This window comes from Chamaea fasciata, unplaced genomic scaffold, assembly GCF_029207755.1.
Source record: "Chamaea fasciata isolate MVZ Bird 193981 ecotype frontalis unplaced genomic scaffold, bChaFas1.0.hap1 SCAF_3, whole genome shotgun sequence".
In the NCBI taxonomy this organism is placed as follows: domain Eukaryota; kingdom Metazoa; phylum Chordata; class Aves; order Passeriformes; family Sylviidae; genus Chamaea; species Chamaea fasciata.
This window is the reverse complement of record NW_027094088.1, coordinates 6,952,459-6,975,280: the sequence shown is the minus strand read 5'-3', so window position 1 is coordinate 6,975,280 and position 22,822 is coordinate 6,952,459. Positions and strand designations below refer to the sequence as shown.

The 22,822-nt window shown below is 40.7% G+C and overlaps 1 protein-coding gene across 4 annotated transcripts in view; it reads left to right on the top strand.

The window, feature by feature from the left end:
- The window catches only part of PLCB4 (phospholipase C beta 4), a 185,729-nt gene that overhangs the window by 124,555 nt on the left and 38,352 nt on the right, over positions 1-22,822 (top strand). For all 4 annotated transcript variants that reach the window (XM_066177841.1, XM_066177843.1, XM_066177844.1 and 1 more), the window contains 14 exons: positions 1,304-1,412; positions 4,304-4,514; positions 5,128-5,221; positions 5,814-5,893; positions 6,348-6,432; positions 9,219-9,309; positions 10,425-10,520; positions 11,557-11,657; positions 13,331-13,366; positions 15,955-16,096; positions 16,788-16,872; positions 17,101-17,225; positions 19,164-19,215; positions 21,490-21,592. In XM_066177841.1, coding sequence (XP_066033938.1) covers positions 1,304-1,412; positions 4,304-4,514; positions 5,128-5,221; positions 5,814-5,893; positions 6,348-6,432; positions 9,219-9,309; positions 10,425-10,520; positions 11,557-11,657; positions 13,331-13,366; positions 15,955-16,096; positions 16,788-16,872; positions 17,101-17,225; positions 19,164-19,215; positions 21,490-21,592 — 1,410 coding nt within the window. The remainder of the gene's footprint in view (positions 1-1,303; positions 1,413-4,303; positions 4,515-5,127; positions 5,222-5,813; positions 5,894-6,347; positions 6,433-9,218; positions 9,310-10,424; positions 10,521-11,556; positions 11,658-13,330; positions 13,367-15,954; positions 16,097-16,787; positions 16,873-17,100; positions 17,226-19,163; positions 19,216-21,489; positions 21,593-22,822) is intronic.

Below are 22,822 nucleotides of genomic sequence, written 5' to 3'. Positions count from 1 at the left end.
GAACAAACCTGCTGTGTTTAGATGCTGCAGACTGCCAGTGGCATTACTTGAAAGATCCCTCCTTAACTGCATGATTGAATTGGCATTGGTTGTAATTTCTTGGAGTTAATTAAGCACGTGCGCCAATGGATTGGTTGTAAGAAAAGAGATTGGATTGGATATTACTTTTCTCATGAAAGAAAAAACAAGAAAGAAAGAAAGAAAAAAAAGGCCAAAAAAGTTTCCACATAAGGAATTACAGCAAATGCTGATAGTGCTGTGTGAGCCGTGGCAACACCATCCCATCCACTCCAAATTATTGATTGCCAATACGGGGGTGGCCTGTTACATCTCTGATTTCCGCTGAAACTAAAGCTTGGAAACTGTGCACCTTCTGGGGTAAAAGTGTTTTCACAGTCGTATTTATTTCTTTGTCATGTTGCATCTGCTTACATGTCACTATTCCGTCAATTCTGGTTTTAATTTTGTTTTAATGGAGAATCAGGCACACAGTGTGCAGCTCTAATCCAGCATGGAGAAAAAACCAAAGTTACATAGCACCCTATAAAGTGAAAACATAAAAATTCTGAATTTTATTAGTCTATTACAAGTCACTGCTAAATTGTACCTAAACGTGACATATATTGTGAAATCCTAATATCGTAAATTATTGTGAATTGAAGAGATGATGCTGTGAAATTCTTGTGCATATTTCTTCTAAGAACCTATGCTGGTTTTTTAATAGTTAAAAACACGATGTTTCCATGATTCACAAATAATCACCCAGTACTTTCATATTTCTAAATTTCAGATTTCTAATTCTGTATTTATAGTATAACTTTATTTTACTCTTTTGCTTTGGCTGTAGATATTTTGTAAGACTTGCATTTTTGCAGAAGTGATTACAGTGCTACCAGTCAAGTCTGTCACTTTGCAAAATAAAAGGATTAGAGAGAGAATTTACAAAGGGACGTTTAGCTATTTATTTTCAACATCTCATTGCACAGATCCCATGTGCAGTCATTATTTTCATGATAAGCAAGAGTAAGACCAGTTACATGATTGCATTGGAATTTTCTTTCTAAAAAATATTTTTGTGATCAAACTGCCTAGGTTTCTTACGAAAGATGAAGTTCATTTTCTATCTAATGCTGAAGTTGCTGTTTAATAGTCTGTAAATTTTAGGGCTGCCTTTTTTTTTTTTTTTTTTTTTTTTTTTTGTAAATGTCCACTTCTTTCTTTCTCATCTGCAGTAATGAAATGCTCTTGGATGATAGCCATGCACTATATTGTTTTGCTGAATTCCGTTGTTTTCTAACCTTAGCATCAACGAGATCCTCGGCTCAATGAAATTTTATTTCCCTTTTATGACACAAAAAGAGCAATGCAGATAATTGAGACGTATGAGCCAGATGAAGACTTGAAGAGGAAAGGTAAATGGGAATTCAGGCTTCACTGGGTTTAGGCATTCGGGGAATTCGTTCTGAAGCACTCAGACTTTTAAAAGGGAGTTTACAGTCCCTGTGGTCTGGGGACAAGCACTTGTGCAGGGTACTGGACCAGGAAACTGCTCTGCTGAAAAAAGTCAGACTTTGTTTAGAAGGATTGTTACCCTGATGCTGGTTAGAGTGTGGCCACAAATCCTGATAGAAAAGGGGGAGGCTGGATTGAGTAAATAGGGAACAGAGGAGACTCCTTCCAGCAACAAGGCAACGTGCAAGTGGCTGTGGTCAGGGTCTCAGAGAGACAGCAAAGCTCTGCAATGTACAGATACTGTACAAAAATACAAAAGAAATTGCCATATGCATCCACCTTCTCATGATATAATCTCTCTAGTGCTTGAGGGCATCAGCTTGGCTCAGAGCAGGGTGTTTTAAGCGGGTGAATTGAAAAACGTTCTCTCTGGGCAGAGTTGCAAGGCATCCTTGGGCTGCTCATGTCCTGAGCTGCTGTGAGTGTGGGAGGTGTCAGTGGCTGAACTTAGCTCCCAGCTCTTACCCGTTTTGCTGCAGCAGCTGTGTTGGGATCGACTGCAGAAATGGAAAACACTGCTTTCCCCACCTGAGCTCCCTGCCCTTTCCACGGGGTTGCTGTTGCTGTGACAGGCAGAGAGGAGACTGCAGCTTTGCAAAGCCCATCCTAACAAGAATCCTCTTTCACAGACATTTAGGCTCATGGGTCAAGGTAGAAGTATTTGCACATCCAGCAGTGCTCCAGCCTCTGTGGGTGAGGGATGTGCAAAGCAGGCAACAGAAGGCGGCAGCATCTAACCCTGCCCCAGTAAAGCCTGAGGCTTTCCCTCCCTCTCTAAATGAAGTAAATCCTCAAAGTGTTAATTGATTTTTGTCAGTTCTATCCCATTTTATTTATAATTTTTAAAGACACTCATCTTTGATTCTTGGTGCTAGTGTATTTTAAATATTTTCCAACATGAGGGGGGTGTGCTAATGTGGCTGCCACCTGTTAGGACAGGAGGTGTAAAAACATATTTTCTGAAGGTGGAAATAAATCTAAAATTGGAAAAAAAAAATTCAACCACGGCTAATTATTTCGCTTCTTTGATTGATTTTATTTCTATCAGGCAATAAATGTGGAAAACCCTTTCCAGGGATGGGGTTATGGAGAATAACAACGAAACAGTGGAAGTCCCCTCTGAGTGTTCCTCCAGGGATCTCAGCACTGGCTGTTCTCTTCAGCTTCTTTCCCCTTCTTAGATTAAACTTCACTGTTGAGCAAAATAGCTGAGGAGAACCCTTTTTTTCTTGGGGATTTTTTTGGGGGTGTTGTTGGTTTTTTTTTTTTGGTTTTTTTTTGGTAAATCATGTAGTTTAAGAAACAAGGATGAAAAAGGCAGTAGCAATAAGCAGCTGAGTCTTCCTCAGTCACATTTCAGTGACAGGAGTGAGTAAAGCTGAATGGGTTAATGCTGGGCAGTTCAGTAACCAGAGTCTGCCCAGGAACACTGCAAACCCCAATTCTTCCACCTGGTGAGTGCAAGTCAAAAATACAAAGTCTGAGCTGTTGAACACACAGAGCTCTGTTAAGTTGCTGAGGTCTCAGCTGTGCTCTGTCTAGAACATTCATCCAGCTGTGACATTTCTCCACAAGGTGATGCATTAGGAGCATGGATCATCTGAGATATGCTCTGCTGCTGCTTTAAAGTACGTGGTGATAATAAAATAAAACCATTCTTCAAGCCGAAAATTCCCTTTTGCCCCTTTTCTTTCATACTCAGGATCAGCCAAGAGGACTTGAGTAAAACATTCTGAAACAGTTCACCTCTGGCTGACGCCAAGCACAGAAAGTTTAAGCTCCAGTAGAGGATTTTTTCAGAAAGTTAGGAGTAGAATGGAAACTGGGATCACTCCACTTCTTTGTATAAGAGAAAAATAGACTTAAAGAAAATAAAAATAGGCCAGCTGCAACCTTGCCTTAACAATAGCTGAGTGTTCATAAATTACTTCAGAGAAAGCGATGTCAAAATTAGTGCCAGGTAACCATTCCCTGCAGCAGCTCTTTGTGAATAAGCCCTTCTTCCCTATCACAGATAATTTTCATTTTTCAGACTCTTGGCCTCTTTAAAACTGATATTGCCAAACTAGTTATTTCTAATTTGGTGTCATTAAAAATTCCCCCTTGATTTTTATTTTTTTGTACTTTATTGAAGCATAGACCCGCAGACAGATGAGAGAGATGTTATGAGGTCTGTATTCTGAATTCCTGTATGTCCCATGTTCATTGTAGATTTCTGTTTTCATTTACGAAGGTAGGAACGTGTATTTCAAACAGTAAACTGGGAGGTATTTTAGATTTTGCTAATGTTTTGTAAATGAACCACTGCGAAGATTTTCAGGTACACATCCCCATGTTTCTGTCGGTGGGGAACAGTCTCTGCACAAGCTGGTTGACAATGATGTAGCACAGGACTAAATATGAAAGAAGGGAGGAAAGGGCCACAGAAGCCTGGTCCATGCAAGCTCACAATCCCTGACTTAGAAAGTCCCAGAGATCAAAATTATTGGGACTGTTCTGAGGAGATATCACTGCTTATTTGCCTTCTTCACCTCCTTTTCCTGCCTTCGTTCTGGCTGATAGTGAGTGCTGGACCTCAGGTGTTGAACTGGTGGGCACCTGATTTTTACTTTGCTCATCTGGGAATCTGCTGCTGGTCAGCCTGGAGCAGAGGAAGGGGAGAGCTGTTTGCTTGCAGGAACCTGTGTAAATAACAGGTTCTGTGCTAGAATTCCTGCTCTCTGAGATGGTTTCACTCCTGTTAACTCTAAATTTCTGGCAGCAATTTACCATGCCTTCTTCTTCCTTCCAGGTGTCATATCCAGTGATGGGTTTTGCAGATACTTGATGTCAGATGAAAATGCCCCAGTTTTCTTAGACCGTTTGGAATTATATCAAGAAATGGACCATCCTCTGGCTCATTATTTCATCAGTTCCTCTCACAATACCTATTTAACCGGCAGGCAGTTTGGTGGCAAGTCTTCCGTGGAGATGTACAGACAAGTGCTTTTGGCTGGATGCAGGTTGGAAGCAGGAGATAATAAATATATGTGAATCTAATACTTTAAACTAGAAATGCTACACCATATACCTTGATGTTGATATATTGTACAATTGAATGTATAAATATGTTAGTGTGGCAGATGAAAACACATGTGTTTGTTTAAGAATCTTATTTTTCTCACAAAATTCCACGCAGAGGAATGTAGAAATTGATACAAGGAGAGAGTTTGTGAGAAAGTTAACAGAAGTTTGATCTCAAAATGACAGCTGAAGAATTTCAGAGAGCTTTCTGCTTTGTAATTATGAAGTGTATATATGAGAAGTTTTTGATGAGAATCAAGAAATTTATGATTTCCTGCCTAATTTCTTGACTTACTAGAATGAGAATAAGAAGAGTGACACAGTGCTAAAGACATTGTCCCGATGAGAATATATTGACTCACACATGCCATATTTAAGGTGATATATCCAAAGTTATAGAAGAAGTCTGGAGTAACACATGTACAGCTTCGAAAGAGTTGTGCAAAGCCCAAAACTGATTTGCAACTTACTGCTCTGACCATCACTGCTAAAACATATCCCGGGTAGCTCACCTGTAATAAAACACAAAGCTTATTTTTCTTGGATCTTTAGGTGTGTCGAGCTGGACTGTTGGGATGGCAAAGGTGAAGACCAAGAACCGATAATAACCCATGGAAAAGCAATGTGCACAGACATTCTTTTCAAGGTAAATGCCTGGCCTCTACACCTGGCAGCAAACCCCAGGAGAAGCCCTGGACAAGCATCCAAGCAGGGCACTGTCCTCTCCTCAGCACTGGAATGCTGCTCCTGTGTGATGGACTGCCCTGGTCAGGATTTCTGGCCCAGACTTTGGGTCTCATTTCTGCCTTGCATCACCCAGCCCTGTGCTCCGTCTGCCTTTCTGCAGAAGCTGCAGGGAGCAGGCTTGCTGCTTTTGCCCCACTTCTTCACATCCTGGGGCCCTTTGCACCACAGAATAATTATCTTCTTTGTTGTCTGAGAAGTTGCTTAGCTGTGGAAAAAGCCTGAAGATGCAGGAGTTTCTCTGGGAGTAGGAGTTCTCCCTGGCAGTAGATCCATTGATGGTTGTGGGTGAAGGTGCCATCCTGCTGCAGGTGCAGAGAGGCTCCTGTAGGGAGGCTGTGGAACATCAAGAGCACAGGATTTTTTTCTCCTTCTCTCTTCATTTGCACATTTAGGACAGTTTCTCAGGGTGGAGTGGATAATAAAAAAATCCCTTTTATTATGTTTTTAATTTGATCCATTCTAACTTGTATCCTATTGTTGCTTTTTTATAGGATGTAATTCAAGCCATTAAGGAAACGGCATTTGTTACATCAGAGTACCCTGTCATTCTTTCATTTGAAAATCACTGCAGGTATGTAGTGCCCATTTTTAATTTTTAAATGGTGCATTGTCTGAGAGAGAAGATAGAGTTTAAAATACTATGATATAATACTTGAAAATTGGGGGGGGGGGGGTATGCAGGCATACTGAATGTCACTTAATATACTGTTAATATACTAATCAAACTTTATGTAGCTTAATAATGGCAATAATTTTGTCTGTGATAAAGCTGTGAGATGTATCTGGATGTTCCATTAGCTGTGTGACATTCAGTTGCTCTACTTTTTTGGTCTTGTTAAATCTATCTATGTCAAATAATAGACTTTTATTGACAGTATAATTACAGTAAAGTAATACTTCTCAGTCGAAACAAAGTGGGCAGTATATAATTTGGGATGTCTGCATTACTTAGTATTTTTCTTTTGTGCTGAGTGATGGTGATTTCTCTTTTATATTTAAAAATTAACTGACATAATCTTTTCCAGCAAATATCAACAATACAAGATGTCAAAATACTGTGAAGATCTTTTTGGAGATCTCCTGTTGAAGCAGCCTCTAGAAACACATCCAGTATGTTGCATTTTGCCAGTCTCTCTATTTTTTGTATTACTTTTATTTGAAAGAGATGATAAACTGAGATCATATCACCTTTAGTAGTTTTCACTGCCAGTCCTGTGCTTGCAGAAATGACTAGTGGTTTTAGGTGGCTGTGCTTTTTGGTACAAACTTGTCTTGATCTGTTTAATCTCTTCTGTACAGGGCTCTGGCAAGCAGCCTGGGGAAATCCTCCCCCCTTGATGTCTGCCATAATATCAGCACCCACATAAAAATACACCACATACACTGTCTTTGCAGCTCATACCTCACTCTGAAGTTGCCAGTCACTGTTTAAAAACAATTCATTTTAACAGTTAAATATAAATTGCATGCTCTCAGCTGAAGAAACCTCTTCTTTCAGCTGCACATTGCATGTTTCATGCTCCAGGTCAGGTCCTGCAGTCTAGGTGGCCCCACTACTGCGTTAAGAATTAAATTAATCACCAAGAGTTTCCTGCAGTCTCGTTTGGACTGTCAAGTGCAGTGTAATCCACAAGCACTGCACTCTCCTGCATGGCGGGAGATAACAACAGACACTCCTTCACAAACACAGTATTTGAGACTTAACAGCTTGTGACACAGTGCTTGCCACTCCTCCTCCAGACCTTCTTCACTCCATACAGCCAGCTCACTCCGTGCCAGCAGCCACCCAAAGCCTGCAGATGCTCTGTGGTGCCGTGGGGGGAACCACAGCAAGAAGGACTCTGATTTACCTTTCCGTGGCCCTGGCAAGGGGAGCTCCTGGCATTAGCATCCCTAGAGCTTTGCCTTTCCTGGCCTTCCCTGCATGTTGCAGGGGTAGCAGCACACAAGGCTTGGTGAATGTCAGGTGTTTGCCCTGAAAAGTGCATCCCAAAGAACTGAATCTGCAGTGTCTCCCTGTGATGTTTGTAGCACGCTGCCACATCCCTCACAAAAAGCTTCCAGCTGCTCTCTGGGAAGCCTAAAATAGAGCTGGCCAAATGCTGCCATGCCTCTACCTCAGGGGCCGGTATTTAGCCTCAGCTGCCTGTGCTGTGTAGCACTGCTGAGCCTTCTGCATTTCGTGTCCTTTCCTCCTCATGGGTGGCTTCAGTTCCCAGCTGCTCTCAAAGCAAACATTGCAGAGGTGGCAGGAGGAGCTTGGAACGTCCTTTGCAAGTGCTTGGATCCTGATAACCTGGGCTAGTGACTGAGGGAGGCAGGCTTGGGAGAGACCTGGCACTTGGCTGAAGCAGATTTGGTTTTGAGTAAAAGCCAATATTTGTCCAAAGGGGCATCCAAGTATGGCCTTTTCTGGGAATGCAGCCTGGCAGGAATGAGCTCTGCGGCACTGACATCTAGTGGAGTTACGGGCCCAGTGCTGTGGGGAGCAAATGTGTTCTCTTCATCCAAAGTGCTGAAACTCCCTGCCTGAGACAGCCTGACTGGTGTGGAGGGCCCTTACCCTCCCACGAGGGGCTTTCCACCCATTCTCCTGGGGCTGGGTTGATTTGGGGGATTTTGTTTGTTTGTTTGTTTTTGTTTGTTTGTTGGTTTTAATTTTTTGTTTGATTTGTTGCTTTGTTGTTTGTTCCTCTTTTTTGTTGTTGTTGTTGTTTGGTTTGGGGTTTTTTGTTGTTTGGGTGGGGTTTTTTTCTGGGTTGGTATTTGTCACCTCTGCTGCTTTTATTTGGTTTCAATTTGTGGTGCTTTGCTCTTTTGTTTGTTCACCTGGAGTGCTGCTTCCCTCCAGCTCCGATTTGGATTAAGAGATAAGAATATTTGAATAGTTGTTCTAAGAATTGCCACTATCTATGGAAATACCTTGTACTCCCGTATCATTTAGGCTTCACTGAAAAGCCTGGTCTGTTATGGTGCTGAGAATGCCAGGTTGTGGGTTCAGTCTCTGTATGGACCATTCACTTGAGAGTTGGACTTGATGACCCTTGTGGGTCCCCTCCAACTCAGAATATTCTGTGATTATACCAGCAACTGCCTGAAAAATATTCTTAGCAAGCCTGAGGTGGAGCACGTGCTAATTACCCTACCCAAATCTGTTTCCTAGCCTCAATGATGTGATAGGGATCAATCAGAGGATTTCATACTTTTTCTCCATTCCGAATAATATTTTTTCTCCTTCCCCAAACTGTAACAAACATTTTATTAATGCTTCCTTGTGTGTGTACGTAAAACCTCCCCTTTGCCTTTGACAAGTACTGAATTTGTGACCCTGCTGGCAAAACCAGTCCCCGTTACCTAACTGAGGACTGGGTAGTTTTCCATTCCCCTGTGGCAGTCCATTTCCATTCTCCAGGTGTGTGAGGGCTGCCTCACTTGGGTCACTGCAGCTCGAGGGGACCATAAAAGGTGACTTATTTAGAGATGAAATGAACAGGGGCTAAGCTGTGGCTTGGGCTGTGTGAACCTCGGGGAGGGAGGGAGGCCAAGTAGGAATTCCTCTGACAGGGAGGTGCAGGTCACACCCATGCCCCCTGCTAGGCAGGAGGGTCAGGAAAATGTTCGGAGCAGTGCAGCTGAGCTTGCACAGGCTGGAGACCTGAGTGCTGCCTTCATCCAGCAGCTTTACCTGAGCACAGCTGCCCCCTGGAACAGGGAAGAGGCAGAGGAAACCGTGTAACTGCAGTCACACAACCTCCTGGGGCTGTGCCTAAGGTGGCGCTGCTTCTTCACTGCCCTTTGGTATGGCTGCCCTGAAATCCCAATCCCAAACAGGGATACAGACAGGCCTAATAGCTGTTGTTGTTGTTATTAAGCATTTGCTTTGAATTGTTTTACAGCTTGAACAAGGTAAAGCCTTACCATCTCCTAATGACCTCAAAAGAAAGATTCTCATAAAGAATAAGAGGCTGAAACCTGAAGTAGAAAAGAGTAAGTAACTTTTGTCAAATATTAAACAAACAAAAGTCCAGATTGCTACAAACAGACTTTGTTACTAAAGTTTCCAGATTGTTTTTACTTTAGTGTTGGAAGAATATGAATTATATGTAAATAACATCTGGTTTGCCCTTGTGTTTCATATGAGTGCCAGTCTGGGCCTTGATATCAGCATGCTGCACAGGCACAGACAGACCCAGAAATGTAATCCTGGGACTTTTATCAGACTCTGGTTGAGCTAAAATACAAGGCAGATAGAATCTCTTGTAAATTCTGCTGACACTGGTCTGTTTGCATTGCTGTGTTTTTCCAGGATAAGCATGAAATGAAATGGAATTTCAAATTGCTCTTCTTGCTGTTGTTGCCAGTTCTGATATTTATCTTCTTTCAGTAACAATAATGTTGCTATATTAGTTTCCAGTATGGGTGTAATGATAAACCCTGGTCCTTCTCCATTCAAAGATAGGCATCCAGACCTTGCACTGGCTTCAGTCATACATGGCTGTGCTCCTCCTGTCAAACTGAAATGGAAACACAATTGAAAGTCCAAGCACTTTGCCTCCATTTGCATGGATCAAGCACTGAAGAGACAGTTGTCTGGTTATTCTGTGAGGAAGTAACATGCTTGCTCCCAAGACCTTTGAAATCTATGGAAATTTAGGGGGAATTTCTTCACAGAAAGGGTGATTAGACATTGGAATGTGCTGGTAGTGTAGTTACCATCCCTGGAGGTGTTTAAGGAAAGACTGGATGTGGCACTCGCCCACTGTGGTTGACAAAGGTGGTGGTTCAGTCAGAGGCTGGATTCCATCTCGAGGCCTTTTCCAACCTAATTGATTCTGTGCTTCTGTGAAATATTTTTCTTAACTTCAGTGAGTTTTGGACACTGCCCTTACTGGCCACTTCTCAGATCTAACAACGGTCTGTGTTTATTAATGCTTATTTACTTACTCTCTACAATTTTATCACCAACTGAAAAGTCAGGAGGCTCATTAAATAGAAGTACATCTGAGGATCAGGGAATCTTCTGTGATGGTTCTCTTGCATTTCTTTGTGCTACGGACTGTTCATGTCACGACTAATTTAATTTTATTTTTTCATATTAACAGAACAGCTTGATGCTCTGAAAAAGATGATGGAGGCTGGGGAAACTGCTGCTCCTGTAAATATCCTGGAGGATGATAACGAAGAGGAGATAGAAAGCGGTGAGGATTTCCTGGAGAAGGGCTCTCAGGCATTGCCTGTGGTCTGTGACAGCAGCAGCAGGTCTGGGTTTAGTGCAGGACCATTTGTACAGACTTCAGCCTTGCCATCTCATCCCAGACAACTTTTAACTTCCATTTACTGTTCAGAAGTTATGTAAGAGCACCAACGAAGTCAGACTTTCATTCTGTCTGTGAGAGAGGAACTAAGAAGTCGTGATCTTTGCTTTGAAAACACTTATTGTCACTGTGCCTAACACTTGTGCCAGCATCAGAGTGAATTATTGCACTGTACTTCGTTAGGATAAAATGAGGGGTAGGATTTTTCTTGCCAAACCTCAGTTTTCCTCAGTGTAAATATCCAGCTCTTAGCCAGTGATGCGGCCAGCAGAGAAAAATACACATATTTAGGGGTGATCCACCCTGTCTGTTTTAAGTGTCCACCTTCAGAAGATGTAATCACGCCCTGCCTGCAGATGTCTGAACCAAAGGACTGGCCTGTGACCTGTGTCATAGTGAATGCCCCAGCTTTAGCCTACCACCTGGTCCTCTCATATATTTTACTTTTTTTTTTTCTCGTTACTTTTTAGCTTTGAGTACTGTAGGTTCTAATGGAAAATCACCTTAAAAGCAAATGAAAACAATTCCCTGTAGTGGGGGCACACAAGGAGTCTGACAATGCACCCAAGAAACCTGACCACTGGCATCTTCTTAGATCTTTTTTTCAAGAACTCTGTCATCAGTTCTTGTTATTTCCCAAAGCTATTGGCTTTTTTTTTTAAACCTTTGCTAAGCAAAATACAGATTACTTCAAAAATACAGCAAATAAAATTTCCCTTACCCACCATCTCAGGCCTCAGCTGTAATTTACTGCACTTGGAAACAGTTAACTAACTCTTTGAAATCTAATAACCTGGATTTTATTACTGTTTTTAAAAAATGCCAAACCCAAACCTGTGAATTCAACTGTCATTTGTTTTGTGCCTTGCAAAGAAAACAGCAGTGGCTTTCGCACTGATCCTTTTTGTTTTCTGTGCAGCTGACCAGGAAGAAGAAGCTCATCCTGAGTACAAATTTGGAAGTGACCTTACTGTAGATGATTACAGTCAAAAAGAAGCTGTTGCCATCAGTGTCAAAAAGGTGGGATTGCTTCTTTCATATGTATTTTTATGAAAACTTTCTGTGAAGGTTGTTGCAAAAGGCACTGTGCTTTGTGGAAACATTAGAGCACTTGTCAGAAGATTCAAACCTGAGGTTTTCACCAGGTGCCCCTTACCTTTAGGTTCATGAGAAGACAAAGCTTTGTAGCCAAAAATACTCTCCCCTTGTTCAGGGAGAATGTAGTCATTGAGGAAACAGAATCAGCATGTATGGAACAGTACACAAGTGGAGGATTTAATCAGAAATACTAATTAGAGGCAGCAAACAGTCTCCTGCTCCAGCATCTGATATTTTACTTTGCATCTCAGGTGCAGAATCCTAATAAGAGGTGGAACATCATTTTCCTTGCTCAGCAGTATTTTTGCAGGGCTGCACTCTGTGTCTTCACTGCAGGGTTTTCCTGCATCATTTTTCATGGTTGACCCTTAGGGTAGGTTCTCCCTTCCACCTACAGCAGTGAAGGCAAAACAGAACAATAATTCCCAGTGGGGTGGGGTAGCAGGGGCACTCTATCAGGCAGCCAGCTGGCAGACAGGGAAAAAGTTCTCTTTATTCCACTCATACCTGACAATTACAGTTTATCAGTCTGTGCTCAGTAACTTCAATATTAGTTGATGGTAATTAGATACAGAATCTTGGAATTCAGAGCTCAGCTGCTCTGGCACTGAGGGTGCTTGATACAGAGAAAAGCCCATTGTGAGGGCTAAGGTACCTTACCATGTCCCTCTGTCCCTCAAGTATTTTGGCCACTTCTTCCCTCCTGCTTGGTTTCCTTTGGATCTTTCTCCAGACAGAAGTATAGGTGTGGAAAATAGCAGTATGTCTGTAGCAGTACCAGAAACATCAGACCTGTCTTCAAGTCAACGACTTTGCTTCCTCAGGACTTTTATGGATCCTCCCATTGAAATATCATTTCACTTCTTTGCTTTAGGGCAGTTTCATTTACTAAGTCCTTAACTACTACTGAATATTTTGCGGTGTTATGGTTGGGTGGGGTGGGGTTTTTGTTGCTGTTGTTTTGAGGATTTTGTTTTTGTTTCCAGATTAGCTGCTCATCTTCAGCACGTGTAACTTCTCTGCTTCTTTGCTGATCAGCGACTTGATCTTTATTCTGTAGGAATGTACATTCAGTGCCAAGACAATACTTATCTAGGATTCTCAGTACTGGTAGCTTTTAATTGAAGGCAGATACCAGACTGCTCCATTGCAAATAGCATCTTGAGACAGGCCTTCTCCAATGCGGACATTTCAAGCACAGTTTACAGCACTCTTAACCCTCAGTTTTCGGAGCCTGGCAGTTTGCACATCCGGATCAGATGATCGTTATTGTAGTATCTTTATCTGGGTGTGTTATTCTTTCATTCTTCTCTGAAGCTTCCTGTCCCCAGCATCTAGTGATAGCTTTGGTTCAGGCTTAACTGTCTGGCATCCTTCATCCTATTCCTGTGGCTGAGTTTCAGATCTTATGTATCCAAATTTGAAATAGACTACAAATTTTTGAAGGTGTATGGGACAGATGAGCCATGCAGGAAGGTGGAAAAGGGTTTACTTTCTGCTAAATGCATTAATTTTTTGAGGATTTTTTCTCCTTACTGTGAGTGTTTCCTATTGCTTTTTCTTTGGGTAATGTATTTATATTTTTTTTCCCTTAGGCTGTTGAAGATTCTGAGCAAGAAAACAATAAAAAGGTGACACGGGATGTAATGTAGTTTATTTTATTGCTTTATATATAACATACATATTACTTACCATGCATTCTCAGTGGTTTAACAATTTTATGCTCAGTTTCACCGCACCTATTTTTGAAAGTGACTCTACCTCCTTTTGTCCTCTACGGCTTCTTCTGCTATACTTTTATACTGGGGTCAGGGCTGTCAGAAAATTTGGGGACAGACAGGAGTGCATGACCTTTGCCTGCTTAGAAGTATCTGATCTCAGTCTTCAATGTCATGCACTGGCAAACCACTTCTCTGAATGGTGTTGAGATGTACCATCCCTGCTTTATTTTTTTCCTCTGCCCTTACCCTGACTGCACTTTGTTTTCCTCTCTCTTTTTCTTCCTTTTGCTTTCCCTTGGGACTTCTGCATTTATCTTCTCCCGGGAATCCCTTCTGTAAGACTCTTCCCACCTCTTTCCACTCTCCTCCTCCTCTTCTCTCATTCAAGCTGCTCCTGTTCATAACCACACTATTTTTCAGTCTCTGTTGTTTTTAAGTGGGTTCTGCTTCTTTTCTTGAGGGGTGGGGAGGTGTAAATAACATGGAGATCAACTTTTCCCCCTTGTCTTCTCTATCCCCTAAAAGGGCTCTGTGCTGTTGTAACCATTCCTTTTTTCTGTAGACTTTAAGAAACATTCCATCCTTGCCCCTTTCTTAACTCATAGTTTTAAAGTGGTGAACAGCGCAGAGTATATCCCTACTCTAAAAATTAAGGGTCTGCCAGGGAATAAAATAAAATCAATGGCTAGTACATTGTCTTGGGACACTGTCTTTGGACTAAAGTCTCAGTAATACAGTCATAGAGCTGTACCTGCAAGGCAGCATTGCCTGGGCACTGAGGCATCATAATCCCTTTGACTCCCTTTTCACTGTGGTTAATTTAGTTGTAGGTGTGGATGGATCAAGGTAGTCAAATATGATTAACTGTTCTGAGCAGTCAACAGGAGGCACTTTAAAGAACCCTGGGTTTTAGAAGATGGGTGGTCAGTTCTTCCTGAGTTAATGGCCTTTCAAAAGTTAAGACACTGAAAAGAACTGGTTTCATTGGGTGAATTTTGCCTGAATTTGACCTGAGCTCTGCTAACAGCTGTTGACCTAGTAAAAAAAAATAAACCCCTGTTTTCTACTGGCACAGGGATGTGCTGCTTGGCATATTTTGGGATCAGATCTGTGAACTCTCAATATGCACATTTCTGAAAAGCAGTTGGGTTGAGCCCTGATGATCAGCATTAAAATTTGGTGTCAGTTTGATTTCACGGGCTGCTGGAAGTTTAATTCAGTCTAAAATGCACAGGCAACAATGTGTACCTGGACTCATTCTGCTAACTCAGTAATTCAATGCAGTCAGAAAATTGTGTTCCTTGTGACTATAATCATCTCATACCAAGGCATAAATGGTTTCACTTCACACGGTTTTCATTCTTTGGGATGTGTCTGCACCGCCTGGCAGGCAGAGGTGCCATAATGCTGGCAGGTGGGTTCACTTTTCCCTTACTCTCCCATCTCAGGGAGTAAATGAGTTGCAGTGGCGTAGGTTTTGTGAACTGCATTTTCCTCCAAGCCCAGAAAGGGCTTGGTAGTGCTTCCTCTTACTGACCATTTCCTGAGTCAACGATGAGGGAGAACTTCTGGCAAACACGAGCTGCAGTCTGAAAATGAAAAGCAGCACTGCAAGAATGTTTGAATACACTTCATACTACCCAGCAGAAGGTCACTGGTTCAGTGGTAGGAGAACAACCAAACATGCATGTGTGGGGAAAACGTGATGGATTTGCAGAGGTTGCTTAGCTTGACAGAGATTTTTTTTTCTTTTTCCATTTCAGTGAAAAGAATGTATTTCAAACTGGTTTAGGGAAAAGCAAATATTGGTCAGGTAGAACCAATTAACCCTGATGTGGGTTTCTAGCAGATGAGATACTTGTAGAAATCCCCATGTTCTGTTATAAATAAAGTGCATATTTATATAGGTGTTGGATTCAGGTTTTCATCAGTTGAAGTGGATAAGAATATGAACTTGGTACTGTGTCTCTTGTTGGTCTTGTGACATCTAGTTTGTCTAGTGTAGGCTGTGGTTCCTACATTTTGGTTTACTTCTGTTAGTAAAGATTAATAGTGGAACTTATTTGCCTTTTGATGTTGAGGAAATTCTACTGAGTGCCAAGTATACACAGTTTCTGTCAGAAAATGCATATTAAATCACAGGTTTTGGAATTTATTTGACAAAGATGGTTCATTATCTCCCAGCACTGTTCAGGCTGTTGGAATCTTTATCTTTTATCCCGGTGTTATCCTACTAACTTCATGTAATATTTTCCCACTGCTTAGGAGCTTTTCTATCATCAGCCCTCTTGCATGCATCCTGTAACACTGAGAGTCTTATACCAGCAAGAAAATCAATTTTAACTTGTGACACTAAACTTCCACTTTTCTTGTATTAATTTGCACTGTCTTTAACCTTCTGCAGATTTGGCTATAATTTTGTCCCGCCTTTGAAAAACCCACCCAACAACAGTGTTTGCGCACAGAAATGGTGACTGTTCTTTTTAATGTGTTTTCAGGGTTTAGTAACTGTTGAAGATGAACAAGCGTGGATGGCATCTTACAAATATGTAGGTGCCACAACCAATATACATCCATATTTATCTACAATGGTCAACTATGCTCAACCTGTAAAATTTCAAGGTTTCGATGTAGCAGAAGGTAACACCAAAGGTTGAATGAAATACAAGTATTTGCTTAACCTAGGTAGTTTTTTGATATCTACATTTCCTGAATTTAGGAATAAAGGTGTAAGATTTTTATAGTTTAATGACCATCATCAGTATGTTTGTAGACCTGTTTCCTTGAATGTAAAGTTAGCATGTTGTTCCATTAGTCATCCACACGGAGTCACTAAATTACTGGGAGAATATGAAGCCGTTGAGGTTGGTTCTATACCATGGGCCTTTCCAACTGAAAGGCTTTTTTTAGTTCATCTCTCTCTGCAGTAGGGTGATCACGACTGTCACACTGGACAGCAGTGAGCGGATACTGCACACCAGACAATTTATCTTGTTGGTTTGCCTTATCCACCACACAACGCAGGCTCTGAATAACAATACTGTCCTAAACAAAAAAAAATGAAAATTTAGTTGATTTCCCAAGGAGTGAAACAGAAAAGCGAGTCAGAAATACTATGAAATTTCTCATGACTGTAATTTGATTCTGTGAAATTTCTCATGACTGAAATTTGATTCTATGAAATTTTTTATCGCTATAATTTGATTCTGTGAGTAACAGATAATGGGGAAAGAGACCAAAATTTGCTGTGTCCTGCTGTTATAGTGCATGATTTTGTGTTGTGATTTATCATTACAGAAGTGTTTTAAAATGTCTTGTATTTTCTTTCTAGAACGTAATATTCACCATAACATGTCCTCTTTCAACGAATCGGTCGGACTAGGGTATTTGAAGACTCATGCCATTGAGTTTGTGAAGTATCCTTTCACCTCCTCACCCCACTTTTCTTCCAATCCTAAAATAAACCAGTGCACCTTTCTAGTTTTAGCGTTGTCCAAAAAGGAAAAGGAGAGGTACCTCATGGAAGGAGAAATAGTGAGATTAACACAAAAAGCGTGTTTTGTTTTTGAAATAACGAAGATACCAGGACACGACTCTACATCTCTATGATGTTTTTATTTCATTTTCCTTGATGAATTCTATAGTTACAATAAACGACAAATGAGTCGGATATACCCAAAGGGAGGCCGCGTGGATTCCAGTAATTACATGCCTCAAATTTTCTGGAACGCTGGCTGCCAGATGGTCTCACTGAACTATCAGACCCCAGGTAGGCAGCAACGACCAGTGAACCTCAATGCTAAAGAATGGCTTGGGCAGTAACTCTCCAACAGATGCCATGGATTTGCTTCTGGCATTTTTTGAGGAAACAGACATATGGCTAAATAATACAGCGGGGTGGAATTACAGAAGCGTAAGACAAGGAGCAATAAAAAAAGCCATGCACAGAAGGAAAATTCAGTCCCCTTTTATGGAAAAATAATGGAGTACTGCATCTTCTCACAGAAATGGTTTTTATTGATAATAAGTGTTAATTACAGGGAAATCAGTGCTTTCACAAAACACAGCTCTGGCACGGTTGGGTGCGTGTCTGCAAAGCAAAAATGGAGTGCACAGATTAAGATGGTAAAAAGTAATGACTGTGTGACAAATGCATTTCTAGACCAGTTATTGTGAAGTGTTAGGAGCCATGTGCTCAGCAGCAGAGGATGAGGTCTGAGATCCCAGCTGAGAGAATGATGCCAGGGAATGGAAATGCCTCTCCAAAGGGTGATCGGAGAGGAGATGCATTGTTCCTGTTCAGTGAAGGTGTGAGTATGGCAGGGCAGGCTTTTTGTTGTTTTGATGGGGTTTTTTAATTTATCCAGGAATGTCTTCAGTCAGATGTATAACAGGCCTGTTTTCCATTGCCTTTTTCTGGCTGTGGCAGTGCTTTTGTGCTTGCTTCCCCCTCCCTGAATGGTGTCTTTGGAACTGCAGACACTCCTCATGGTCATCCCCTGAGTTCTGTCCTGCAAAGCTGTGGCCCAATTTCACCTGCTGAGGAAGCAGGAGAAGGGATACACTAGAATATGCTGCTTGTAGGGCACTCCACTGGACATGCCAGGGGGGCTGGAGCAGAAATACAAACCTCCCTCTGCTCCCAGCACTGCCTCTGCCCACTGCATGTCACTCCCAACCCCTTTAGACTGCAAATTAAGGGTAGGAATTGTCTAAGTGGAAGTGAGCAACTTTCCTGTATTCATCTTCTGTGATCCAGCTGTGCTGTCAAAATGAAGATGATTGGGGAAATAAAGGTTACAGATGCCCAGTAAATCCAGTAATAACTGCTTTGGGCATATGAAAATCTTGTATTTTGTGTATCAGAGCACCAACAGAATAGATTTTGTTCCCTGTGAGGGCACAGTCAGTTGAGCAAGAGAAATACATGTTTTGTTGCTAAATCGGGAGATTATGTTCTCGTGTAAGTAGAAAGCTGCAGGAAAACATTTCATTTTTTACGAAGTTCTGGAGAGGGTTGGATGAGAAGGAGGTTGTTACGTGTTTGTGATACGTCTTTCTATACGAGTGCTGTAACAATGCACTCACTAAAACTCACATGCTTTCAAATGTTGAAACTAAGCAATGCTGCTGTGATCTTTTTGGGTTTTTTGAGTTTATTTTATTCAACCAAGTCCACAGGAAAGCAGTGGGAAACACACCTCACCTTCTTAAAAGCATCAGGATACAGACAGCTTCATCAGAGGTAGTTGTCTGTGGTGATTGTGACAGAATACATCCTTCAAGGATGTCTCCTCTAGTATATTTTTTATTCTGGGATTAGTTGCACTGTTAAAGCTCCTGTATCCCTCTGTTACTCAGAAATGGAGACATCAGTACTGCAGATACCAAAAGTTAGATGATGGAAATCCCATCATTGATGCGTCCACAGTTGTTACTTCCCTGCCTGCCAAGTGTGTTTCAATTCAGGGAAAGACTGTTCCCTACACAGAGCATGGGCTTCAGTGTGCTTGGTAAAGCTGTTCCTCCTGTGAAAAAATATGAAGTTTTCCTGTTGCTTCCTTTTATTTCTTAGGTGTGGGTTTTATGTGCATTAAATTAAATTTTTATTTAAAGTTATTATTCTGGAAAAACAGTCTTATTTTCTGGTCTAGTTCATGATCTGAATTATTCAACAGAAAAGTTAGTAAATTTTCTGTCTTGGCAGATTTAGCAATGCAGTTGAATCAAGGAAAATTTGAATACAATGGATCGTGTGGGTGAGTGATATGATTTAAACTGTTGTCACTGTGTATGAGAGTCCTTTACTAAGATTTTAATAAAATTTTGTCACTATTAATTATGTGTTACAAAAGGAAAATAGGATGCTTGGTGGAGAGTAGAAATTATCAGAGTTCAGGGAGACTTATCCCCGATAAGGAAGTATTCTAATGAATATCCTTTTAATTATGCCCAGTTTTTAAATGAGATCGAAGAGGCTTTGTGTTCGTATTATGAAGATCATGAATACTGTACACAGTTATTTAAATAATTCCATCTCCACCTTCTGTTCTCAGCCTTTCTTTGAAGATATGCCTCAGAATGGGGATTCACTGCACACATCACAGAATTGCCAAATTTACTTGGACAAGTGGAATCTGAACACATAGGGAACACATTTAGTCTGTGTACTCTTAATTGGAGCACAGATTTCACAAAAAATACTGAAGTGTTTCATCTAAGTTCTTCCTCATGATTTTTGCATGACAAAGGATGTTCAAGTGATGTTGATTTTTCTCAAATGTTGAGCATGGACCTTAATCGGATAGACTGATCATTAGCACCAGGAGAAAAGGAGAAGTTTAATGAATCACAGGAAATGACAGCCCAGAAACACATTAGAATCTGCAAACTCCTCCTTGGAAGGAACTACTCTCTTACTATTGCAGATCTTATTCAGAAAGAAAATCTCAGTAGAAGGAGCTTGGTAGAATTCCTCATTTGAAGAATGGGCACACGGTGCTCGGCCCATGCCTTTATTGCAGTTGTGAGCACTCCAAAAGAGGCCCTTGGCTTTGACAAAGGTGCAGCCTCTGTAATTTCAGTCAAAATAACAAGAATATAAGAAAACCAAAGCTTTCTTATGGCAGAGTTTTTTTCCTTTCTTGTTGGACCTACCAGCTTGGTAAAAGAGCACCTCTTTACTCTTGCCAAATTCTCTGAAGGAGAGGCAAAATTATCAACTAAATTCCTGGATTCTTACATCAGTTTTTTCGTTAATAATGTAGTGGTAATGCATGGTAATGTTTTGATATGCATTGTAAATGTGGTGGTGTTTCAGTGACAGAAAGGAAATGAAAAACTGAACATTTCCATCTGTCTGTACTCCTCTTTTCTCAGACTTGCAGCTTTCATGCTGATGAAACAAGATCATTTCAGCAATTTTTATTTCAGCAGGCTGAAAACAGAGGCTAAGGATAATTAGTTCCCTTCTGCCCCAACCTACTTTAAATTAACAAAATATTAAGAAATCACTTTTCTAATGGAAAGAAACACATTTTTTAATGGAAGAAAAAGGAATAATATTACTTTCAAACAGAAACCGTGTTATTGAAAAATGAGTGAAAACATTGACATTCTTTCCACTGGAATTTTTCTAGCATTTTTTAATCTCTGAATTTTGTCTAGGCCTTTATAATATTGTGTACCAATGATTCACTAGAGAGACTAAGAGTGGATAAAAATTAATCTTCTAGCAGCTTTGTCTGTCAGGGTTGCAGAATTAGCGAGATTTTTCTAGTTCCACATTTTCTTCCATCAGTGGAAGAGAATGTCTGTAACGTGCAGCCTTTCTGCAGTGATCAAGTGCTGTTTGATTTTGCGGGCAGAATCCTTGGGTTCTGGTGCATCAGAGCACATATTGGCTTCATTGATATGTTGATCCAGTGTGAGGTCCTCAGGGAGGTATTGTGGGTGTTATTGTGGTGGTACCTTTCATGCTGCTATAATTAACAATCTGTCAGCACTGACATTATCAGTTGTTTCCCCCAAGGTTTCATACCCACAATGAAAGAATTAGCTTCAAGCTCAGATTCAGTGTGTGACTCTTGAACTCTAAGGAACTGCTTCATTTAGAAAAATAAAATTGAAAAATCCCTCTGTGCTTTTCCAAAGTGTTAAAGTATTAAAACAAATGAGAGCGTCTGTGTTTTATTATATTGTAACTCCCTATATTTTTAAACTGTATTATTCAGTTGTTTTGAAATGTCTTTGATTATATTACATTTATTTTTATCTTAAAACCCCAGATTGATTTCATCTCTCAGTAGCTGGTAATTCAAAATGAAAATTAAAATTTATCTCTGTTCCAGACAACCGCAACACTTTCTTTTACTTCCTCACACTTGCAGCTGGAATGAGTCTGTATTTTACAGAGCTGTAGGAGAGCTCATTGTTTAAAGGCAGAACATCCATTTCATATGTATTTCATACAATCTTAATTTCCAAACAAGAGTCATTTTCTCTTTTTTTTTTTTTTTTCTCCTTGAAATAAGGTATCTGCTAAAGCCAGATTTCATGCGACGACCAGACAGGACGTTTGACCCGTTCTCTGAAACTCCTGTAGATGGTGTTATTGCTGCAACGTGTTCTGTACAGGTAAAACAGCAACAGACAGCTGGCATCACATCCAAAAGCACATTTAAAATCATCAGAAATAAGATATATACGATAAAGGTGCTTGGACTGGGTAGATTTCAGCAAATTGTTGCCTTTTTTTTTTAATATTGCTGGCTAAGATGCCTTTGTTTACTTGATCTGAGTGGAATATGATGGAATTAGAAATTATGTGTTATTACACACTGTCATATTCTAACAGTCTTCATGGCCTTTTTGAAAGACTTGAGCCCACACAAATGGATAAAGGAGTGAAGTTCATTTCCATGTACAGTATGAAATTGCACAACATCACTTGTCACCACAGAGCAGGGAGGATTCTGGGCACACGGGGGCAGGATACTTTCAAAATGAGTAGAGAAAAGTGGTTGATGTGAGGCAGGTCCGTCCTTTGGAGTTATCTATGAGTAACAAAGTCCATAAAACTCCTATTGTAGTTTTAAAACATGGTTAGGTATCAGATTTTGGAAGGAGGCTGAGGATTCTAAAACCTGTTTTGTGAGCAAAAGACTGCACTTTTCGTTTAGCGTTTTCAGTGTGCTGCCTTTAAATTTCACACCATTGCTGGCCAAGCATTCCTCATGCATTCTAGATGTTGAACTAAGTTCCATTTGCACCTCTAGAAGAATGAACATGTTTTATTAATGTTGTTTTTCTTAAATGGTAGTGAAAGCACAGTCCCTCCAAGAAGGCAGTGGGATCAGATAGTTCCTAGGTCATATATTTTGACAATTACTTTTGTTTTGTGACTAAAACTAGTATAAAATTCCATATAGGTTTTGTAATTTAGGAGCTGAGTGGACCAAAAACCAGCAGGGATACTCCTCAGCCACATAACTTTTCAGATCTATTATCCAGAGTGTTTCCTGGAAGGATGTTAGGTCGTGGAAACAAAAGGATTTGGAATGAGGTTAGGTCTGTGAGATCATGTTTCAGTTTGTTTCTTCCCTCCTTGATTGTAGTCATGAAAACATTAGCTGTGCTTTTAAGTAATGGATCATCTTGATGAGATAAAAATCTTCTCTGGAGTGCTGTGGCTAGATTAATCTTGACTTGGAGTGAAATGGCAACAAATCTTTTTATATATATAACAATACAGAGAATGGTTGGGTTTTTTGGTTTTTTTTTCACTTTTGAAGCATCCTGCACCTTTCACACATGATACGGAGTCAGACTGACACATGATTAGTTTCAAACCTTCACCTAAGTGAA